This window comes from Typopeltis vanoorti, chromosome 12 (assembly GCF_054136105.1).
Source record: "Typopeltis vanoorti isolate ZY-2024b chromosome 12, IOZ_Tvanoo_1.0, whole genome shotgun sequence".
NCBI classification, from domain to species: Eukaryota; Metazoa; Arthropoda; class Arachnida; order Uropygi; family Thelyphonidae; genus Typopeltis; species Typopeltis vanoorti.
The window spans coordinates 72,238,690-72,263,405 of record NC_143560.1 but is presented as its reverse complement, the minus strand read 5'-3'; the positions used below and the strand labels follow the sequence as shown (position 1 = coordinate 72,263,405).

At 33.2% G+C, this 24,716-nt stretch overlaps 1 protein-coding gene across 3 annotated transcripts in view; it reads left to right on the top strand.

Moving 5' to 3' along the window:
- The window catches only part of l(3)76BDm (trafficking protein particle complex subunit 8 homolog l(3)76BDm), a 447,636-nt gene that overhangs the window by 92,572 nt on the left and 330,348 nt on the right, over window positions 1–24,716 (top strand). For 2 of the 3 annotated variants that reach the window (XM_090401249.1, XM_090401247.1), the window contains exons 4-7: window positions 7,557–7,725; window positions 7,842–8,022; window positions 17,573–17,654; window positions 22,629–22,726. In XM_090401249.1, coding sequence (XP_090257375.1) covers window positions 7,557–7,725; window positions 7,842–8,022; window positions 17,573–17,654; window positions 22,629–22,726 — 530 coding nt within the window. The remainder of the gene's footprint in view (window positions 1–7,556; window positions 7,726–7,841; window positions 8,023–17,572; window positions 17,655–22,628; window positions 22,727–24,716) is intronic. The other variant, XM_090401248.1, reaches the window with a different exon arrangement.

Sequence of the window (24,716 nt, the reverse complement as noted above, 5' to 3'; positions counted from 1 at the left end):
TGATCTCTGGACAGTACTTAATGATACCTATCAACTCTGCAGACGTGGCCAAAATATACCCTTTTCAAATATCCCGTTTTAATATCCCGCATAGGTTTGCATTAATATTTTATAAGCAGTGCATTGGATTCCAGAAATCACAGAAAGTCTTTGTTAGAATCAAAAGCAAGGTTTATTATACTCAAAAGTTGATACACATAATAACATAAATCAAATCCCATCTTAAGAGAGTTTCAGACAAGGCATACAAAATTCAAACACTACTATTACACTTATAAAATAATATACAGTAGCTTCCTGAAGTATGAATTATATTAACCTTCGCTAATGCATTAGTCATGTACTATTATCACAATCAATCTAAGACTCCGTGGCTCTGTCAGACTACACAAGATAACATTCATATCTTTCACAATCTCTTTATATTATGCCAAATCTTTACTCTAAACATATCCTTGATTTCATTCAATATAAAGGCGAACTTGAACACAACGACAGATAATAAAATTTGAATTCAATATCCTTTTAAAGTCCTAGCAATACAACCTTATCCTGTATCATTAATGTTCTCTTTTATAACATATTAACGTGGCACAAATCTTTCATTCATATACAGTGAAATACAAGCAAAGTCTACTTATCTTCCTTTATGGTTCTTTAAGGCATCATAAGTTCACAGGAAACTGGCCTTCTCTGGATAGCCTGACTTGTCCTTTTTCCTGCGGAGATACTGCCACCAAGACCCGCGACTGCCTATCAGGATCCGTCCGACATTGAGGGCGCTCGCACATTACGCCACCACGAGAGGGGAACACCGGAGATCGAGAGACAAAAAGCCTTGTTACAGGGCCGCATGACCCTTATATTTCCCTCTTTCTTCTCGGCGATTCTTGCCCTTTTTGATGTCCGGCCAACTAACACTTGCTATTACATCACGGCATCCATTCTCTGCCCTGCTTATTTCGTGTACACTGACGTGCGAGCCGCTCCTCCGCGTAACCTTTGGACTTGACCCCCCCGCCCCTCCAACTGTTGAATTTGTGCTTACATTCCATAACTCTTTTATATATGTTTTATAATGCTCTGCTAATGTTTTACACTTTCATATTAAATTAACCACATTCGTGAATGGCACAAAAATACATACTTATTTAACCTTTTCATAACAGAACACACTTGATTTACATATACATAATACTTATTTTACACTTAGAGGCAATTTATTGTATTTATCTCATTCTTTTGTTTGGAAAAGCATGTTAGACTGTGATAAGATAGAAATTCATAAATTTCCACTCTATCACAATCTAACAATATACAGCTATTTACTGATGGTGCAAAGATAGGGTAATCAGTAATGTGGCTGATATGCAGTACTTGAGGAATGATTTGAATAGACTGGAATTCTGGGAATGTGAAAGTGGATGTTAGTTCAATGTCAATAAATGTAAAATTATGCACTTTGGCATGATTATTTATCCAATGTTGTATTATATTGGTAGGATTATGCTAGAAGAAACTGATCAGGCTGTGGGGATCTTGGAGTGTTAGTTGATAGGAAATTGAAGTTCCAGGGCCATGTAGTGAAGATTGCAAATAGAACTTAAAAGATAATTGCAATGCTGAAATGAACTTTGACATATAAAGATAAGAATGTTATTTTTCCTCTTTACAAGGCCTTGATAAGACCTCACTTGGACTATTATGCACAGGTCTGCTCTCCTGATTTCTGTTTTAGTTCTGATACGGTGGAGAGAGTGTTAAAAATGACATCAGGATTGTATTGTGAACTACTGATTATTGAGAATTAAGAATACCTACCAAAAAAAAAAAAAAAAAATTAAGAATTCAGATTGAGAATTTGTTGACTGCAGACAGGAGAAAGAGAGGTTATATGATTGAGACTTATAAACTTTTGAAGGGTCATACAGGATTTCATTTGATGGAATTTTTAATTTTATGGAGAGTGGAGAAAGGACAAGAGAGCATCCTTGGAAGCTGAGAATGAATGCTGCCAAGAAGAGGGTGAGATCTAGATTTTTGTCTCATGGAATGGTGTGTGTGATTGAAATGGATTGCCATTGGATGTTGTGTGCAAGCAGTGTGAATGAATTCAAGAACAAGTATGATAGCTGGTGCATGTAGTATGTGGCCTCCCTTGATGAGTCTGTCACTCCCTGGATGTCTCTCTTAATAATAATAATAATAATAATTATTATTATTATTATTTTAGTGGGAGATCTTAATGCTAGAATAGGAATGAAAAAATTAATAATATAGAAAAATTTGGAGAACCAAGAGTAAACACAAATGGAAAACGACTCATTCAGTATATAATACATAATTTAAAAATAACGAATACATTCTGTTAACATAAAAATATACATAGATACATGGTGCAAGAGAAAAAAAATCAATAATAGACTTTATAGCAAATGGAAAAGCAGCAAATCTTTTCCTAGATGTTAAAGTCGGGAGAGGTCTAGAAATAGATATAGATCATTATTTAGTGCAGGCAAAATTAAGGTTTCCATCAAATCCGTTACAAAATATACAAAAAAAAATATAAATAATAATAAAATAAATAAAATAAAACTTGAGAAACAAAATCAAATTAAAAAATATAAGACTACTAAATGATTTAAATATAAGAAATTTATACCAACAGAGAATTAATAACTATTTTAGGAAAAGTACAAAAAAATGAAGATATTGAGAAAACATGGTATAAAATGAAAGAAATTATTACATTGGAAGCATATGAAAGTGTATGTATGGACACACAAAAAAATCCTAAAAAAATTACATATATATAGGACAATGAAATAAAAAATAATTGAAAATAAAAAGCTGGTTTTTAAACGATGGCTGAGTAGCAAAAAAAACAAGAAGATGAAATTGAATGTAAAAGAAGATGAGCAATAGCCAAAAGAGAAATCTTGGAAAAATTTGTATCATACCTAGAAAATGATATATACAAAATAACACCCATTGCGTATAAGATAATAAAGCACATGAATGCAAATATAAAAGAAACTGCAAATATAAATTACGAAATAGATTTAAAAGATGAAGTTTTGCAGTTACGCATAATTGTGAGAGTGTTTAAACCTATATGTTAGTGCCCTGAAGAAGCCAACAGATAAGTGTGGCGAAACTAGTTGGTCCAGTTAATTAATTGAATATTGATCAACACTTGATCGGTTAACCAAATATTATTATTTAATAGATTTAAAAGAATTCTTGAATTGCTTTACATATCTTTAGACAGATAACACTAACATAAAAAAAATTATGACAAAAACTTACAAAATGCTTTAAATGATATAATAACAATGAAAGAATTAAAGGACAACCTAAGTAAAATAATGAAAAAAAAAAAAGTAAATCAGCATGAGAAGATGGGATGAAATCTGAACTGGTGTAAATTTGCTGAAAAAAAATTTCAATAGAGATTATTAAAATTTTTAAATAAAATATATGCAAATGGACAAATACCAAGAGAATAGAATACAAGTATAGTAATACCTATATTTAAAAAGGGGAATAAAACAAAACTGCTAATTACTGAAGCATTAGTATATTGAATATCATCATCATCAAATTCCTGACATTTACCCTCAAGGGGGTGTACAGGATATGATAGTACTACATGAAAAATTTACATCATTACTAACTTCCTACCAATTTTCTATCAAATCAATCTGTTACCTGTCAAAGCTACAACATTGTCAGATCTTATATAAATATATCTATCTTCAGAGGCACTTTTTACTGTATCAATCCACCCATATCTTAGTCTTCCTCTGGTTCTTTTACCTGCCAACCTGGCAGATAACACTTGTTTGGCTAATCTTTCCTCGCCCATTCTGTTTAAGTGGCCATCTGCTAACGAACGCATTCCCGGATGCTGATGATGTCACATTCTTTCCTAATAAACTCATTTTTAATATGATATTGGCATTGATGCCATCTGTTCACACTCCTAATCTTTCTCAGGACTCTCATATCTGCGGCCTCTAGTCTTTGGTCAAATGTTTTACTTTTGACTCAGTTCTCAGATCCATAAGTTAAAATTGGTTTGAACACTGTCTTGTATACAGCTAATTTAGTGTTCCGACTAATTTCTCTTTTATTCCATATAAATTTATTCAGTTGACTTCCTACCATACCAGCTTTGCTGATTCTGTTGTCTATTTCCATATTTAATTTATTATCTTCACTAAAACTCATGCCTAAGTAGCTGAAATGTTTTACTTGTTCTATAGGGTCTCCATTCACAATACAGCTGATATTTCTGCCTATTTTCATTATCTTTGTCTTGTTATTGCTGACCTTCATACCATATCTATCATAACAGTTATTCAATTTAGTCAGGGAATCTTGCAGACTTGTACTGGATTTATTTAGAAGTATAACATCATCTGCATAAAGCAAAGAGCTGACACTGACATCTCCAATTTTGATATCAGGTTTAATACCACTATCCTTCATATTGTAATCCATATAGATAATGAATAGCAGCGGTGATAATGTACATCCTTGTCTGATGCCAGATTTAACATTAAACCATCTCACTGTAGTTCCTTCAATTCTAACTGCTGACTTACAACTCAAATAAAGACTAAGTATTGCTTGATATAATGCCCCATTGACACCATACAACTGTAGCATTTTGAATAGCTTCTCTCTTCGCACCTTGTCATTACGCTTTTTCCAGATCTACAAAACTTAAATACAGATCTTTGTTATATTCCCATGACTTTTCAACTATTTTTCGTAAAGTGAATATCTGATCCTGACAGCCTCTATTTGGTCTGAATCCAGGTTGTTCCTCACCAAGCTTCTCTTCCACAATCCTTCTCAACCGTTTCTCAAGTATACTGGTCTAAATCTTACCAGGAACACTCAGTAGAGAAATACCTCTGTAATTCTCACTGTCAGTTTATTTCCCTTTTTATATATGGGTACTATGAGAGCTCTGTTCCAATCATCTGGAATTTGTCCTTCTGTCCAGGTCCTCTGAACCATGCAGTGTAGCCACTGTAAAACATTTATACCTCCATACTTGAGCATTTCATGTCTAATATCATCTACTCCAGCTGCCTTTCCACATTTTAGACTTTTGATGGCTTTTTTCTACTTCAAGCATGGATATGTATTCCTGATTTCATGCCTGGTCAGTGTTTTTTATCACTGTGCTGTCATCACTGCTAGTTTCATTTAACAATTTTTCGAAGTAACTACTCCATACTTCAAGGATATCTTTTTCTCCAGTTTTCATTTCACCTTTGTCATTTCTAATTCCTTTTACAGCACTCTTTCCTCCATTTCTGAGCTTCTTCAACAATCTCCAGAATATCTTGTCACCTTCTTGATATTTATTTTCTATGTTCTTACCAAAGTCTTCCCATGACTTTTGTTTAGCTAGTTTTACACAGTGTTTAGCTTTCTTACATTTGTCTCTGTATTCTCTAAGAGCACAAACTGACTTATTTGCCAGGAACTTTTGATATGCTTTCTTCTTTTCTTTCACTGCCTGTGTCTACCAGGGAGTTCTGATTTTTCTATCCTTGCAGACAACCTTACCACATGCCTCTCTGGCAGAATCAATCAATGTTTTCTTTAGAGCTTGGCACTGAATCTCCAAGATTTGATTCCTGTTCTCAAACTCTTAATGAAAAATTGAAAATATATAGCAAAAACATATTATTTGAATATCAAAATGGATTTAGAAAAGGATGCTCTACAATGAATACAGTTTTTGTTTAAAACTACTTATAAAGAAGATAAGAGAATTTAATTTAGAAACTCATCTTTTGTTTATAGGTTATGAAAAAGCATTTGACAAATTAAAAGGATATATACTGTTTGATATACTACAAAGAATAAGATACCTAATATTTTACTGCATGCAATATTGAATATATTCCAAGAGAATGAAATAAAAATAAATGAAAAAAAAAAACAAAGTCTGAAAAACCATCTATTAACCAAGAAGTAAGACAGGGATGCCCTCTGTCGCTAATAATATTTATATTAATGAAATATTAATACAGTGGAACACCTTAAATAATCCAGATATAGAAATTTCCTGGAATAACAAAATCTGTATTATTTGCAAGATGATCAGGTAATAATATCAGATGAGTAAGACAATTTACACAGAGCAATATATAATTTAAACATTATATTAGAATGGTTTGCAATGTAAATATCTATAGATAAAACTAAAACAATGGCATTTTGTGGACAAATTCCAGTTAGAAGTAAAATAGTTAATAATAAAATAATAGAACAGATAAATACTTTGTTATCTTCTATGCGAAATATATGAAAGAGAAAAAGACAAAAACTTCAAAATTTTTATAGATTATAGGCTTGATAAATAGAACACTCAATCCAAATATTGTACAAAAAGAAACATGCTTGAAAATATACAATACTTTAGCATTGCATACATTATTATATGGCATCAAAATTTGGACAATAAACAAACAAGATAAACAAAGAATGAAAACCAGTGAAATGAGATTCATGAGAAGACCTGCAAAATACACGTTATTAGACAAAAAAAAATTTAAAGATATTTAAAACAACTAAACATAAAAGCAATAGAAAAGTAGCTAAACAATTATAAACAAAATTGGATAGAACATGTAAACTGAATGGGCAATACCCAATATTCTAAAAATTAATAAAATATAAACCAGTTGGAAAGAGATGGCTGGGTAGATCTCAAAAGAGGCTATTAGATGGATAACGAGACTGGAACAGACCAATATGGTCTATATCCGTAATTAGCATTATGATGATAAAGCAAGAATGTTACTGGTGACACATTCATAGCAAGCCATATATGGTTTCAAAGATTTAAGGAGACATGGTGAGGCTGTAACTATATAGTATAAGGGGGGGGGGACACAACTTGTTTATATTTAATTATTCTTTGAATTGAAAATGTATGTCCAAAATACACATCTGACATAAGGTTTCAACTTCAGCAGAAACCTTGAGAATGAATTAACCGTATAAGTTGAAGACTTGCTGTGTAAAGCAAAAATGTGGATCCCAAATAAATCATTAGTGAAACAAATAGAAGTCACCAAAAATGAATATTTATAAAACTTAAATATTCACATTTAAGTTAAAAAAAATGAAATGTCAAGGGTGACTAACTCCAAGAGACTTCTTTGAACTGTAAAGAATTAAAAAAAATACCTGTTTTGGACACATGATTTGAAAAAGGGTAATACAAAAGTTATTTTTAGTGAGATATATTGAAAGAAAAAAAAAAAGGTGTAGGCCTTGAACTGGCTAGTTTAACAACATCAAATACTCGACTTCATGAAGAGCAGTTCAGAATGTCTGAGAGAAGATGGCAGGCCTGACCTTAAAGGAGATGGCACTTTGGATATGGATGGATACTGATATATATATATATATATATTTTTTTTTTTAAAGAACTGTTTAGAATGTTGGAATTGTTCTTTTATCTTGTATAACATTTTATAAACTTGAAGTGGATTAGTTATTTTCCTTATATAGTAAATCAGGTATATTTGTAGTTTCAAGTCATTCTGATCCTTTAAATCAACTTGTAGATCTTGTTCAGCAGCAACAAAATCATCAGCAGAATTCAAGCAATACAGCAAGATGGTTTTTTCCAAATATCTTCAAATATTATGTCCTCTTGCATGATGTTTCTGAAGAAGATCTTACAAAGTACGTTTTTCTATTTGGAGAATAGTTGATTGAAAAACATACCTAATTTCTCTTTTACTATGAAAGCATTTCTTTTCAGCTTTATTTTCATGGTATTTTGATTGTTTGTTTACTAGAGCTGAAACTGTCTATCAGCAAATGAAGAATTCTTATGGTTCATCCTCTTGTCACTTATTGCAAATCAATTCTGGCCCTCAGAATTCAGATAGAACAGTTGCTGAACAAGGAGAACCTAACGGAAGTGCCAACATGCCTGATCCTTGGAGCCAGTTCCTTCCAAAAACATTGTCAAATAGTGTAAGTATTGTTGCACGTGTGCCAACATATACTTAAAAAAAATTATCTATGATATTGATATAGAGGTTATATTAGAAGGTCAATTTAAATAAAATTGGCAGCAAATATAACTTCATTGCATTTTCACTTTTGGATATATAAGGTTAGTTTAATTTTGTGTGTGTTATATTAATAAGGTTATATTAATCTTTCTGTAGCAAAATAACGTTTTTAGACAACATGTAATTGCCTTTTTTCTAAGATAACTCCCATTCACAATCTTTTTATACCTTTTCTGTTTCTCTGAATTTCACTTCTTTCCACAAAAATTCTAGTACAGCTGGGCTGAGTTAGATGATAAGCTAGACAAAGAAACAGCAGCACAGAGAGAGAGAGAGATCATTTTGGATGAATGATGGTTTTATTTTCTGGAGCAGATATAGTATAATTCTGGCATAGTGTGTTAATGAGGTGTGATTATGTTGAAAGATGATATTTTCCACATTATAGTTCAATTAAAAAGTTTAGTAACATACATCCCACCTTCTCTTTGTGTTAGGCTCAGCGGCCTATCATGGCCAAGTAACTCTGCTTCTTATAAACCTATTTACTGCTTATGGTAGGGCAGTTAGTCCTATCTGTATTGTCTGCTATGCCTGTAAGTTGTGTGTGTTTTCTTTTCGCCAGTATGCTTGTCTTGCAGGACAAAAAACCAAGAGTTTGAATGAGACCAGCTAACTCATTTTCTGTTGAACCAGATAAAGGTTGACATCCTAGTTTGGATTCAAACCCAGATTCTGCCAACTAAAGGGTGTTGTTGATATCAACCAAGATATACTGAGGCTACAACATCTATTAGCAACATCCTACCAAGACCTGGTAGGATGTTGCTAATTTTTTTAATATAATGCACATCTTTTCATTCAAACTAAAGACCTAGAAATGATCCTTTTAATGACCAATCACTACTTTTCGTTGCTTGATAAAGTTTTTTGAGAATTTTGATGAATTGTATTTCGCTAGTAGTGTGTGTGTGTTAACACATGATATTTCATATTATAATTCAGAAAATTATATTTATGGTGGTTGCATGTTAAACTAACTTTTCAGTTATAAGAAACTGAAAAATAATTCTGTATTTAACAGTAACAGGTATATCTCAGTTAGCATTACCTCTGGTAATGAAGCCTCGATATAACAAAGTCCACAATTTCAAGCCCCATTTTATGTAAAAATATTAAAATTTTAAGGTCAATGCTCGGCAATCATCCAGTTGGCGAACGACAGCGACTTGTCACGTACTCCCAGGCTGTGGGTGTGTCTGTTTTAGCCGTTTCGCACGTCATCAGCATTAATTTAGTCATTGCGTACACTTCCTAGGGTGTGTTTCAATGTGATGCATTGCAATAAATGACGTATGTTCTCTGATAGCATTATTGTAGATTTTGTAAATATTAATTGATATTTTGTTTTTCTACCCATTTAGTTAAGATGTCAGAATCAAGGAAAAGAAAAGCCAATTATTATTTAGAAACTAAATTAAATATCGTATAACTTGTTGAAAGGGATGAAAGAAAATCTGATGATGTGGCACATTCTTTAGGATTAGCGCAGTCAACTTTAATAACCATACTTAGTCAATCAGAAAAAATAAAACAGTCTGTTCAGAATTGTACAGATGGCAGCAAAATTAACTCACTTAAGGAGTCCAATTTTAGAAAAAAAATAGAGAAAATGTTAAGTTTGTGGATAGATGACATGCCACAATGTCATATGCCTTTAACCCAAATGGTGATTCAACAAAAAGCATTATTTTTGTTTAATCACCTGAAATCTAAACAAACTGAAGAAAATTTTGCAGCTTCACATGGTTGGTTTGAGAAATTTAATAAATGGGCCAGAATTCATAGTGTAAAATTATCAGGAGAAGCTGCAAGGACAGATGTTGAAGCTGTGAATAAGTTTCCAGAAAAACTAAAGGAAATAATCGAACATGGAAAATTTTCACCAAATTTGGTGATCAATGTTGACGAAAACAGTTTGTTCTGAAAATGGCTACCATCAAAAAGCTTCATTTCTATTGAAGAAAAATCAGCAGTTGGGATCAAATGCCTCTGGCGATTTTAAATTAAATTGTTATCAGTTTACCGTTCGGAAAATCTGAGAGCGTTAAAAGGTAACATAAAAATAAATTTACCTGGAAATAATAATAATATGGAAAGCTAATAAATGCGTGGATTACCAAGAAGTTATTTACTGATTGGTTTGTTAACCATTTTTGTCAGAAGTGAAACGGTATTGCCAAAGAAATAATTTTGAAGAAAAAGCTCTTTATTTGTTGTTGGAAAGTGCTTCGGGACATCCTAATGATCTTAATATGTTAGACACATGCATTCCTGTCAAAGTTGTCTTTCTTCTAGCAAACACAACTTCCCTGATTCAACTGATGGATCAGATAGTAATAGCAACATTTAAAGCTTATTATCTGTGTGGTATATTAAGCAATTTAATGAACTAGAAGATAAAGAGATGTCAATTAAAACTTTTTGGAAAAACTACACCATTAGAGATGCAATTGAAAAGAAGTCACTCAGAAATGCTTAAATGGAGTTTGGTGCAAATTATGGCCAGAAGTTATGCTAGAAGAAAAAAATGACATTCAAGAGATTAGAAATGAAGTTATCCAGAATGCTCAATCAATAGGTTGCAAAAATGTCAATGTAAGAAATTTATTAAATGCAGAAGATGATGGTTTTTCAGTGGAAGATTTAGAAAAACTTGTTAGCAACAAAGCCAAAGAAAATGAAGACGGAATTAAAGAAGTTCCTACCAAAAAAGTGTTAGCAACCAAAGATTTAAAAAGGTGCTTGAATGACATTAAAAACGTTTTAAATTTTCTCAGTGAAAATGATCCCGATATAGAAAGAAGTGTTATTGTTAAGCGATCAATGTTAAATGCAATAAATCCGTATAGGCAATTGTTAAATGAAAGAGAAAAAAAGCATAAACAATGAACTTTGGATTCGTATTTTAAAATGTTGTGATTTTATCTTTGTTTGGTATGTAATATTGATGTTTTATTTAATAAAGCTTTTCTTTTTTTTTCAAAAAAAAGTCTTTAATTTTCTTTACGTACGAACGTATCCCTATTATGGCCATAGTATTTTTTACCTCTGAGAACGAAGTTTCGCTTAACAAAGTAATCCTCTTTGTTAATTGAGGTATACTCGTACTTTATAAGTACTATTTCACACACTTATGATATTACATCACAAAAGGACATCTTCAGAGCACAAGAACTCATTATATTTGTGCTGTAATGAGTTGTTGCACTCTGAAGATGCTGGTTTGAAACCTAGCAAAATATAGCAGTTCATAAACATCTTTATATGATTTATTGTGTTTTGTGATGTAATACAAAAAAAAAAAACCATGGGATGCTGACTTACTGTAAACAGGAAATAACACCATTACAGTTTTGTTTAATAATTTGTAGTATGTTTGTTTGACTTTATTTTCAATTTTATTCTTGGTTGTGTCATATTGATAGTTATTTGCCATACTGAATTGATTTTCCACTTTTTTTAATATATGTTTTGTGAAAACGTTTATTCCTTATTATAAACATATAAAAAGTGTTGGTGTAATAGAAAGAATATTATTGGAAATGGTCATAAAAAGTGCTTTAATAGTAGCATTTTTCTATAGCAACACTAGATATTGTCATAATAATTAAATCTAGAGCCATTTATAGTTTATACACTGTAGAGACAGTTTTCACCATCAAATTCTTCATATGTACCCTCATCAAACTTCAGCCATACTTCAAAATAAGGGTTTTTCAACTGAAGGTTAATTAGCTGCTCTTCTTTCCTTCCTAGGAAAAAATTCTCTGTATGAGATATTCATGACAGGGTTTTTTTTCCCCAGGAAGTTTTTTATCCTGCAAAGTGTGCAAACTGGCCACAAGAATATTCTTGAGTAACAAGCATATTATACTGACCTCATAATCTTTATTGATTCAGCCATACTTCAAAATAACTCAACACTAAGCCTAATTTTTTTGCCACTAAAAATCATTTGACAAAAACCAAAATTGAGATGACTTAACAAATTTTATTTTGAATTTCAAATGTATGTCTGGATAGAATTTCATTAAATTCTATCCAGACAGAGCAGAATAATTACCCTGCTATTGTTCCAAATTATTATTATTATTTTTTTTTGCAAAATTTGCCAATAAAACATCTAATTATAATCAAAATTAAATTGTGTAGACACATTAGTAGACATACTAAATAACAAATTTTATATAATGTCACCCAGAGGCACAATTATTGGTTTGCATAATTTTGAAACATTCTGCTAAATTTTGCATGTGCAAATATTCTGATGAAAATAAAAATCAAGATGGATGTGCAATATTTTTTAAGGATTCCAAATACCAAATTTCTGTCTTGCCTGAACCAAAAAATAACTTGCATCTGGGTATACACACAAGACAAATGTAATTTACATATTTTGTAAATGGATGTTTGGGTTAGTGTTCTTGTATATTGATATCATCATTGCACAGTTAAACCTAGAGCTGTTATTAGCTTATGTACTATAGATATTTTATTTGATTTTGCTTAATTTGTCATCAAAAATGGTCTTGCGTGTTTTGGACACTTATTGGATATATCATTTTAATGAAACCAAATTAATACTAAATATGAAACATTCAGCATTAATTTGGTTTAAATTCAGTCCCTATATTAAAAGATCAACAAGGACATCAACCCTATATTAATTTCAGTCCCCTATATTGAGGACATAAACAAGATCACAAGTGGATACAGTAGTGACAAATGGGATAGGTAACTAATGTATACAAATCAATTAAGTTGTTAGCAGTGACACGTAATTGAAAAAAAAAAAAAAATTTCTTACATTAAATAGGTAAAGCAGTAGAAAAGATGTTAAACTATAATATTTAGACTTGCTAGTTGATTTAGGATCTTATATTCAATTCAGGATTGGTCCTAGGTTAGTTATATTTTGAATAATGCCATATTTTTGTTTTTCATATATTTTTAAAAAAAAGTCTTGTACAGTTTTGTTTTTATAGCACATCTAATACCTGTTATTATACAATGGAAGAGAGCTAGTTGGTAACCACTCCTATCCTTATTGATGGATTTTAAAATTGTCAATCTTGTTGGACACTTGGATCCTGACTATACTAGAGAAACATAACATTTGGGAAGGGGAGGATATTTAGACTTTACAGCTTAGAGATGTTGACCACTTAAGATTCCTTGGAGAGAGCAAGTTAGGATGTGATGTTCATTCTTGACAGTTGGCAGGGAGAACAGAAACAGTTATTGCATACCTGGGATCTTAATTCTGTCATTCCTAATTATGCTTGAGTTAATGAAGAATGGCTTGGCATATTTTGAATTTTCTTTTTAACTAGGGCCTTTTTTTATGTTGCTCCCACCCATGAAAAGCTATTTGCAAACCTATAGTACATCTTGTGCCATGGGTTGGCTAAGTATATATATATTTTTTCTATTTTTATCAATTTTATATATATATATTTTTTGTATTACATAAGCAAAGTGGATATTAGATCCAGCATTATTTCAAAGCTGAATGTAGAAACTAAGTTTTGTAAGATATGTTGATCAGAGAGCTTACAGGAATACAAATACACTCCCTGACATTCAAGAGTTGCCTTAGTGTGGACTACTTTAAAAACATAGGCACTGCCCAAGTGTTTATATATTTGCCTTTTATTACTCCATTTTGATAAGGTTTCACTGGCCTGATAGCTGTTGACTTCAAAAACTCTCGTTCAGTACTACGGAACTTGAAATGTCAGAGAAATGTATTTTTTGTAAGCGAACTCTCTGTCAGTGCATAAAAGTAATTACTAAAATAAAGAGCCAAAAGGCTCTTTATTTTAGTAATTACGTTCGTCGATGCAAAATTACATAAGCAAAGTGGATATTAAATCCACTGTTCGTGAATGTCAGAGAGTGTATTCTCATAAGCTCAACTTACCTTAAGAAACATTCATAGTTTCTACATTCGGCTCTGAAATAATGCTGGATCTAATATCCACTTTGCTTATGTAATTTTGTATATGCCAAACTGAAGCCTTTTGGCTCTTTATTTTAGTAATTATTTTTTCAGTTTTTAATTTATTTTTTACATAGTCTGAAAACCTTGCTTTGAGACCAAACATGAAACTTTTTCAGGCTACTTCAGACCTCCAGTAAATGGGGTGGTAGTCTTACACTAGCCAGCGAAATTCATCTCCCACCTAAAGACAATCGCAGACATTCATGCCCACTGCAGGATTTGAATCTGCAGCCTGTTTGCTGGAGAGTGGCAGGCGGTCCTGATAGGATGTTGGTGATATGTGTGTTTACATTCGGTGCTATGGTAGGTCTTGAAGTCATGACTTGAGAGGCCTGATTTGCTAAAGCATAGTAAACTGATGTGCTGTTGATGTTCATATTTTCAGATGCCTAGTGATAAGCTATTTCTCTGTAGAGGTGATCTCTAGTGCAACCAATCTGGTTATATTCCAGGCCTGGTAAATAGTGAAAAGAGGGATCTTTAGATGAGATAAAGAAACATTTTTTAACTTACACTACTGTCCCAGTACTTATTTCAGCAGTATTTCAGAACCAAAATTGCATACACCTCAATAGATGTAGGTTCTCCTTTGGCTCCAATCATACTTTTCAGTGGTTTATTGAAATGAGCTACATATTGAAATGAGCGTCCAATTTTATTTCAGTATGAGCAGTGGTCCATTGTATTGTTGTAGGATGCAGTAGTCTAACTTGCACTAATCTCTTTTTTCCCCATACTTAATATTGTTGCAAACAAATTATCAGCAGGTTTGAAAATTTTGAGAAAACAAATAGCAGGAATTGTACATTTTCGAAAATAGTAGTTTTACTTTTTGATCACTTAGTAGAATTAGTTGTGTCAACTTTTGTTCGACTTCAGTTTTGCCTTTGTTTCCCAATGATTTTACTAGAGCTACCTTCATAAAAAAGCCAGTGCCTCTCTTTTTCGCTTTATACTCATCTCCATTGCTGATTTAGTAAATCTTCTATCATTTTATACATATTGCATCTGGTGCCCTCTTTGATTTTTGGCAGTAAGAGATAAGAAAATACTTACCTATTCTTGATACCAAAAAGTTCTTGGTTGATGGCATTTCATGTTCTGAACCCACCTTTCACTGATAATTATTCTTCAGCTTAGAAACTGCTGGAACTAAAATAAAAAATAAATTGCCTGAATGGATTCCCCCCCTCCCTCTCTCCCCCACATGCATTTGATTCACAGGGATTGGTGAAGTGTTGGTTTCTGATCTATAGGGAAAATGCCATAGAGATATCAAAAAACCAACATAAGAGATTGATAGATTGACTTATATAAATGTCTTAAGTATGCTCCCATTCTATGATCTATCTTTTGCATTTGGGTTGCAGTTTTTTTTTTTTTTTTTGGTCATACTATGTATTGATGGTAGATGAATCTTTGTCCTCTTTATAATTAATCTGAATAGCTAAATGCACCATTATTCTATATAATAATGGTTTGCTTTCTACTTGAATAGAAATATCCTATCCACAAAGTTTCTCATAGCACATTGCATTCTTCTTTCTTCAACACTTAATATCTATCTCTGTAACCTAAAACATTGATCAGTAAATCATTCATGGCTCTGTGATGATCTAATCACCTTGTTATCTTAGTCGTAAGAACCGTTGGTCAACACCCCCCCCCCCCCCTCCTGCCTTGCTTTCTTACATCAGTGATGGTTTAATGTCCATAAACATTTAAAGATATATCAACAGTTAAAGGCATACTTTTGTATATTTAGATATGTTTTTTTGTATTATAGTAACTTTCATTCTTGATCCATTCTTAGGTTCAAGACTGAAGAAGAAGAAAAAAAGTTTTTTTAGTCTTCTTTCTTTCACTATGCCTTATCCCATGTTAAACGGGGTCGGCACACCGATCTTTAACCCTCCTCTTCCAAGTTCTCCGGTCCAGGGTGTCCTTCGGACTCCATCCTTTCTTCCTAAGATCCTCTATCACCTTATCCCTTCGCCTGAGCTTGGGCCTGCCTCTTTTCCTCCTTCGCTCCAACTCCATATACTCCACCCGTTTACCAACATACTCCTTACCCTTCCTCTCTACATGTCCGAACCACCTCAGCCTACTTTCTTGTATCTTCTTGCCAATTGGTCCCACCTTAACCGACCTTCTGATGTAGTCATTCCTTATCCTGTCCTTCTTTGTCACACCACTCATCCATCTCAACATCCGCATCTCTGCTACCTCCATCTTCCTCTCCTGTGCCTTTGTTATAGGCCACGTCTCCGTGCCATGGAGCATCGCCGGCCTCGCCACCATCTTATACAGCTTTCCTTTCCTCTTACAATTCACTCTCTTGTCACACAAGACCCCGCTCATCTTCCTCTAATTCATCCAACTGCATGTTATTCGGTGCTGTATTTCCTCATCCAAGTCACCATTCCTCTCGACAACCGACCCAAGGTACTTGAATTTCTTCCCTGAAATTTTTTTTAGTAAAAATGTAAAAATGGAATTAGAATAGAATTAAATTTTTTTTTTATAATTCCATTTTTGTTAGTAAATTTTTTTTATAATATGAATCTCATCCAAGAAAGTTCAGAAAACTTAATACAGTTTAGTACCATGGATGAGCTAAGGGTTAGACAATTAGGAAAAACTGCTCTAGAGACCAAACATGGAATTTTTTCAAGCCATTTTGTTCAGTCATTTCAGTTTGATCATTTTAATGCTAAAATTAGACAAAACAAAATTGTCAGCATTTACCAAGAACAGCTCTAGGTTCACTTGTTGGTTGGCTTTATACAGTGTAGTGTACCTTGTTTATGATCATGTACAATTATTTTTCTTTACTTGTTTTTAAAATATATTTTGGGTCACTTATTTTTTATAATTACAAAATAATTTTTTTTTATTAATAGTGATAACAGAATTCTCTTTATAAACACATTATTCTTTATGTGAATGAGTTTTCAACTCTTGTAAATCATGTGAATATGATTTACAAGAGTTGAATAATTGTCCTTTGTAAGTAAAGAAAACATTTTTCCATGTCATAAGGACATCCTCAGGAATATGCTACACAATTAGAAGAGGCAACTACATGTTTTGTATAGTATCTGCTAAACAGTTGTGCATTATGAGCATATCGTGCGCCTTTGTCCAGTGTTGTCCCCTGAATAGCAGTCTCCTTGGTTTGGGCATTAGATCAGTCCAAAAATTTCATCACATTTACGTAGTTATTTTTGTTAAAAGTAAGGTAGTGGATAAGTATTTCAGTTAATTTCATGAAAAGACATTTGATTTGAGTTTAGTCTTATGAATCACTTTGGTCTGTTTGCTCAGGATCCTGTGCTGCTTATTAATTGCATGGTCAAGCTATTTATTTGAAATGCAATTAGCATCTTTTCTAAGTGGTCTCTCTGACATTGCATCATGCTGTTGTTGTTTCATTTTCCAGGAAAGCATATTGAGTAGTAAATCTTTAGAAGAAAGTCTACAGATTTCTCAGTATTCGGTGGAAGGAAGTCAAGAACAAGTAGGTAAGAATTATAATTTATCTGCAGTTCAAATTCATATTGGTGTGTGTGTTTATTTATTTTCCAATACTTCAAAAACATTAAAAGTTTGTCTAATAATGTATCATTTTCATATGTTAATTTGTAGATTTTATGTTTGTTAATTTATACAGAAATTAACTGATTTCTAATTTCTATATAATTCATGCACATGAATTATGTAGAAATTAAATTTATGTGCAATGGCATGGATAATTATAAATCTCCTTTCGCACTGTAGTTTTAAAAATCTTTTAAGATTGTTTGTGTGTGGTGGTGGTGGTAATATATACTATAAAACCATGTTTAATCTCTCAAGAATTCCTAACCTACTTGCAAATTGTAATAATCTATACAGTGATATAACATTGATTTACGACAACCTACTAGGATATTGGTATGGATCTTTACCTATGATGGCTGCAAGACGTGTAGTCCCTTGGAATGCATACCTATGTCTCACAGCACATTATAGCACAATTCCCAGGCATTTGATTAGATTGAAATCCAGTGAATTTGTTGACCGTATATGATGTCCTTGATATATTCTTCAAACCAGTTGCTTACATCATGCACCTAGTGATTAGGTGCATTTTTGTCCATAAATCTCTTAATCCCCTCCCTGTGGGAGCCTCTGTTTGTGGCAGAGGGAACTTCCCAGTGATGGTCCTAGCCCTTTTCATTCTTCCTCTTTTTCTTTGATTTTCTGCCCATATTTTTTGCTCTGCTTCTCTTGAGTCTTTTATTGATATTTAATCCTATCTTCCAGACCACCATCACTGGAATCCAGTGCTCTACTGCATTGTTTGCTGTGCAGTGCAACCCATGGACATCTGAAAAGGGGGCAGGAATCCTTGGTTGTCTTGCACCACTTTGGCCTCTGATTCTCCAAGACAGGCAGCCCTGGATTGCTCAGCTAAGATCAGTCAGTCAGTGAACTTGCCTGCAATGGTCATCAGTGTTGCAGTAAGTCTTACTCCATGGTCCATTGGACAGGGCCCAAGCCTTGCTGTTATGTTAGTATAGCATCCAGGGCAACTCTAGCGTTCCACTTCTGAGTGCATTTATTTCTTGCCAGATAGTAGGCATCCATGTTTAGCTCCATAGTGGGTGGAGGAGCTATGTTGCCAAACAATAAAAACCCCTTAAGCATGAATACTTCGCCTTCAAATTTTTAGGGACTCTCATAAGGTTCCATCGAAGTAATGATACCATACATCAATCATTTGTTAATGGAAGTAAGAGACAGATGTACTCATCATCCATACAACATTGAAAAGCCAATTAGGAAATTGTCACCTTTTTTCCTTCTAAAGGGTTTAGAAGGATTGGCAGGATATCCCAAAACAGTTGAGAAACTACATTCTGGTGATATCCTTGTTGAAACATAATGTAAGCAACACTCAGGTCATCATGGGTGGAATACTAATTACAGTAACGTAACCTCTTCTAGAAGAGTGATATCAGAATGGAATTTCCTTCATGTTCCGGAGTACATAATGCCAGCAATGAAATTCGGAGGTGTTAGTGTGATGATATGGTTGTGTTTTTCCTGGTTCGGCCTCACACGTTTGTTGACCTTCAACGTTTGTGGCACCACGAATGTTGAACTTCTAGAGGTATTTGAACATTCTGGACAATGCAATGTTCCCTACTTGTGGCATTTCTACAGGAATGACTATTGTCTCTTTTACCAAGACAATGCACTGTGTCATAAGGCTCCTGCTTGTAATTGCATGATTTGTGGACTTGAACATCACCACACTTGACTGGCCTCCACAGCTCCCAGATCTCAATCCCATTGAACATCTGTGGGTTGAACTGGAGCATCAGGTGAGGTCAAGGAATGTCCATCCCACAACAATATAGGATCTCATTACATGCCTACAGGAAAAATGGTCCAAAATTTCCATTTATTGCTATTGTATGCTTGTGGAAAGTATTCCCTGTTGGATTGCTGCAGTCATTGCAGTGAAAGGAGGTCCTACATCTTATTAAGATGAGTACCATAGCTGTTTGTTCCTAACACTATGATGTTGGTTGACTTCTTTCCAAGCAGTGTATATGCAACTTAAGTCATATTGTGTTCAAAAATTAAGTGAATAATTTTTACTGCTTTGTTTGTATCTGCTTATTCAAGAAAAATAATATTACAGTCGTACTTTAACATAAGCAACAGCATTCTGCTGTGACTAATGTACATTAAATTGACATAAATGATTTATAATATATGCCATTTATGTATGCATCAGAGTAAACCATAAAGATGGTTTGCTCAGATTGAGTTAAAAGTTTTTACATTATAATTAATATATGCACTCTCAATGAAATGTGTAAAATTTATGGGGTTGCTGAATCAACTAGAGGTTTTCAAGTTTGTTATCAAAATACAAAAGTCAAGAAGATAAGTGCAAAATTACATTCAGTGATTGTGATTAATATTTCAAGACTGATTAAAATCAGTGTTGCTAAAGGATTATTCTGTTGCATGCATCACTTTAAGTGAAAATTGTATTTTGTTCTTCATGTACTCATTAAAGATTAAATGAAGTGAAGAGGCACTGAGAAAGGATTAAAAATAATATTTAATTCTAATATTTTGTCTGTCACATTATTAGGGAATAAAATATGAAACTTGTAATACACACAAAGGCAGCACAAAAATTAAATTAAGTAAAACGTGTTTACAGAAGACTAGTCTACTAAGTGATGTCCCTTCTGTAGGCACCTGTTGGAAGCCAAGGATGCAAACTGGGATCTCGAAGTATTGTTGTTTCCCATATATTGGGAAGGTTTATGCAACCATTTTTATTCAAATTAGGCTGATATTTGAGAGAAGCTACAGATTCTAAAAACCATCTTTCTCTTCTGCAATGGAGTATGATGGTCTTTTTCCGATTGAGTCTATAAGCCCAATCCAAAGCATGGTCCGCAAGGCCCAACTGACCATTGTCATGGCTGCAAATGTATTTTTTTTATTCTTCCATGCAGATGGTAGCCGATTTTCCTGTCTGTCCATAGTAGGCCAACTTGCAGAACAGGGAACTATATACAGTAGGAACTGAGAGAAGAGGGAGTTGGTCCTTAGTAGAAAAGATTATCCATTCCTCTTGGAAGAACAAAATTTATGAAAATACAAATCCATATAAATTTATAAAGATAGAGGGGGCACCTCTATGGATTTTTCCTCCCATCCTGCTATTTCTTACATGGAATATTTTGATAAACAAGCTCTTGACTCAGCTCCTCCCAAACCTTCTGTCTGGTTAAGATATGTGGATGATGTGTTCTCTATTTGATCTCATGGTCCAGGCATATTACTCTTTTCTTGCTCTCTCTCTCTTTCACCTCAATAGGCTTAGCCTTTCTTAGACACCGTGGTAACATGCCTATTTTCAGTATACAGGAAACTAACTCACAGAGACAAATGCATTCACAAACTTTCCCATTACCTTCCCCAATCCATCAATATGATATCATTCAAACATTAACTATATCTAGAGCCTTTAACCCTTATTCCTGTGAGGCCTCTTGTGGCAGAACTTAATCATATGCATCACATCCTCTTATCTGATGGCTACATTTCCCACAGTATCAAAAAAAAAAAAAACAATCAATCCTTCCCCCAGCCCTTGACTTTCTCTTCAGAAGGATTTTACTAATGTTGTCATCATCCTCTTTGTCTGAGGTAGTTCAGGAAAAATAACCAGAATCTTAAAGAAATACAATTTCTGCACAGCTTTCAAGCCCCACTTGAAACTACCTTTATCTGCTCCATTAAGGACCAAATCCTTCCTCTCTCAATTCTGGTGTATGTAGAGTTACTTCTTCCTGCAAGTTGGTCTACTATGGCAGACAGGAAGATCAGCCACAATCTGCATGGGGAAAAAAAAAAAAAAAAAAAAATCATAAATAAATCAAAATTCTGTTGTGTTGATTATTGGTCAATTGGGCCACAGGTCATGCTTTGGATTTGGCCTTTAGAATCAGTTGGAAAAAAGACCACCATGCTCCATCACAGTAAATTTAGAAGAGAAAGACTTTTTAGAATCTAGTTGCTTTTGAAAATGAGCCTAATTTGAATAAATATAGTTGCATAAAACTTTCCAAAATATGGTAAACCGAGATTTCAGTTTACTTCCTAGGCTGTCACCAGTTGCCCACAGAGGGTGCCCCACCTGGTTAGAACTTTAGTTTTTTTTTTTTTTTTTTTCTGTCCCCATGTTTCACTCAGTTCTGTGTTGCCTTTGTGTGCGTGTTACAAGTCTCATATTATACTCTTTGATGATGTCTCTATGATGCTGAAGAAGTATTGGAAGAATTAAATATTATTTTTAATCCTTTCTCAATGCTGTTTTACTCCATTAAGCATGTAACATGAGTTTCTCCCAGCACTTAAGCCTTAACACATGATCTTAATGAAATTGATAGTTATTATTGTCCTGTTTTAACAAACCACAGATCTTCCTCAAAAACTTGATTAAAGTTCATCAAAATTGTTTTTTTTTCTTAATCCATTTTATCAAATTGTTTTATGAGGATGGACAGATATACAGAAGTTAATAGATGCTATATCTCATATACGTACCTTAAAAACTGCCACATATTACAAATCTAATGTTACAGTGTCTGCTTTGTTCTGAGCATCATCAGTCCTCTTGTTTGCATAAACATCATACATTTTATATTCTGCATAATTTTTAAAATTATCTTGACCTTAGCTTAGTTATTCATTATTCTTTCATGATATGTAATTCTACCATATTTGTTGCTTTTATTTCTGTAATAAACAGAGAAGATTGCACGGAAAATTGCTATATTGTTCTTGATTATGAATTTAGAAGTTTTTGCAACCCTGAAACATCTTGATATGATAAATCTGAGAAGTATAGTTTATGTATAGTTAGTATTTATAATATTGCTATCTGTCAGATATGTAATAGCATTATTTCTTCTCAGTAGATGGAATTGTAAATGTCATCAATGAATCTCTTAATCCTATGCACCATCCACTGCTCACCAATACAGATCAAGTTTCGCCGACATCAGAGTTTATGGTAAGAAAGATTGAACAACAATAAAAAAATTCTTGTTTTTAATATATTGAATACATTGTTCTTGCACCACTATGCTTTTAAGAAAGTAAGAACAAATATACGTATGTGGATTTTTGCTTTTGATACTTCATATCTTAGAAGTTTGTATTTCATATCTTGTTGCGCAGTCCATATATGCCACTAATCATATAGTGTTTCACAATCCTGTTATCCATTTGGTGATATTTTTCTTCATCAATTTCATCGTTCCCTTATTACCCAGAATTCTAGTATTCCATCAGGGAACATTAATCCAAGTTAAGATTACTATTTGCATATGAGAAGAGCTTTTATTACAAGAGGAATTTTTAATGTGCTTTTTCAATTGAAAGTGAGCTAGTCAATTTCATAGGAAGGTTTTTCTCCCAGGCACTCTGTTCTTTCATCCTGTATATAGGAAAATTTGCCAGAGAACTCGCATGCATTTAACAGACAAAAATGCTATCAGTGGATAGTAGATGGTATGTTGTATGATGATGGATGGTGTGGAAAGGATTATATAGAGTGGTACCTTCCTGTGATGAGTCCTTGCACTTGGAAGTGTCATAATAATATACAGATGCAATGCCAGTTTTTCTTATCCCTGCTGGTCTGCATTCTCATCATCATAATCATTGGTATCTTAATATTCCCTGTTATGCAACTTCTAAATTTTTATCTTTTTGATATCCTCATTTGCTTTCAGTTGTTGTCAGTTAATATTATAGCTAGCCTAAATTTTATGCTGACAAATCATTCAAATCTTCCCTACTACTACTCTCATTATTATCTGCAAAAAAAAAAAAAATTCTACAACTCATTTCACAGTATCCTCATTATACCAATTAAATGAGACCGAATCTGAAGCTAATTCCTGACACCAACTAGTCACCTTCATATATACTATGCCCTCAGTCTGAAAATGCTTACTGTGTAGTACCTTGTCTGATGCTTTCTCATAATTCAGATAATTACCACTATAATCTAGAGTTGCATCACTTGCTCAGGTTACCCCCTTTCTTAAAACAGTAGTAAGTTAAAGTGAGACCATCCTCATCTTAAATCCATATACCTTCATACATCTTTCTTTCATCAGCTATGTCAGACATTTTTTTTCTTGCTGATTTCTCCTTGCATTTAACAGCAACAACTACAATACAGAAATAGCACGTGAGACGATACTTGTATTTAGACAGAACTTCACATAAATTGGAAGTAAGTCTGATATTTTATGCCTAAAAATGGCATGTCCTGGTAATGATGCAATGCCATTTCATCATTACCAGGAGATACCATTTAATATCGATGCCTATTCTTAAAAATTAAAAATTTAGTGCATTAGAGAATTCCTCTAACCTGAATTAATGCACATGCCAGAAACAACCAAATTTGAAAAACTTCGATCTCATATCCCAACTACAGGTCCTGATAATTACATCCAGAGGATGTACCACCCTTAAGAAAAATTATATTAACCAGGCTTACCACTTGAGCTTATATAGTGCTTTGTGTAGCTAGGTTATAAGAGTAGTGGTGATGCCTGATGATGTCCATATGACTTCAGTTTAATTTTTGTTTAAGTTTTCAGACATACACCACAAGGTAATAGGTGATTTTCATTGCCTGATGTGAGATCTTTCATTTGCCAGTGGCATGAAATTTCTTGACTCTAGACAGCAAGGGTTATTGGATTATCTAACCCTTAACCCATGCAGGTTTAATATATACTGTAGGTTTACAATGTTTTGTGAGTAGGACTCACATAGGGAAAAAAATATACACTCGTGTTCATAGTAACCACATCACTTTACATAAATATAGTTTTTAGTAGTTAAATGGTAATTTTCATTGGTTTATCATTATACATTTCATTGTATTGCATCATCTATCATTCCTACGGTTTCTGTGTAATGTAATAGTTGCTGCTATTTCGTCACAATTTTTTATATTATAAATAGACAGCAAGAGCCAG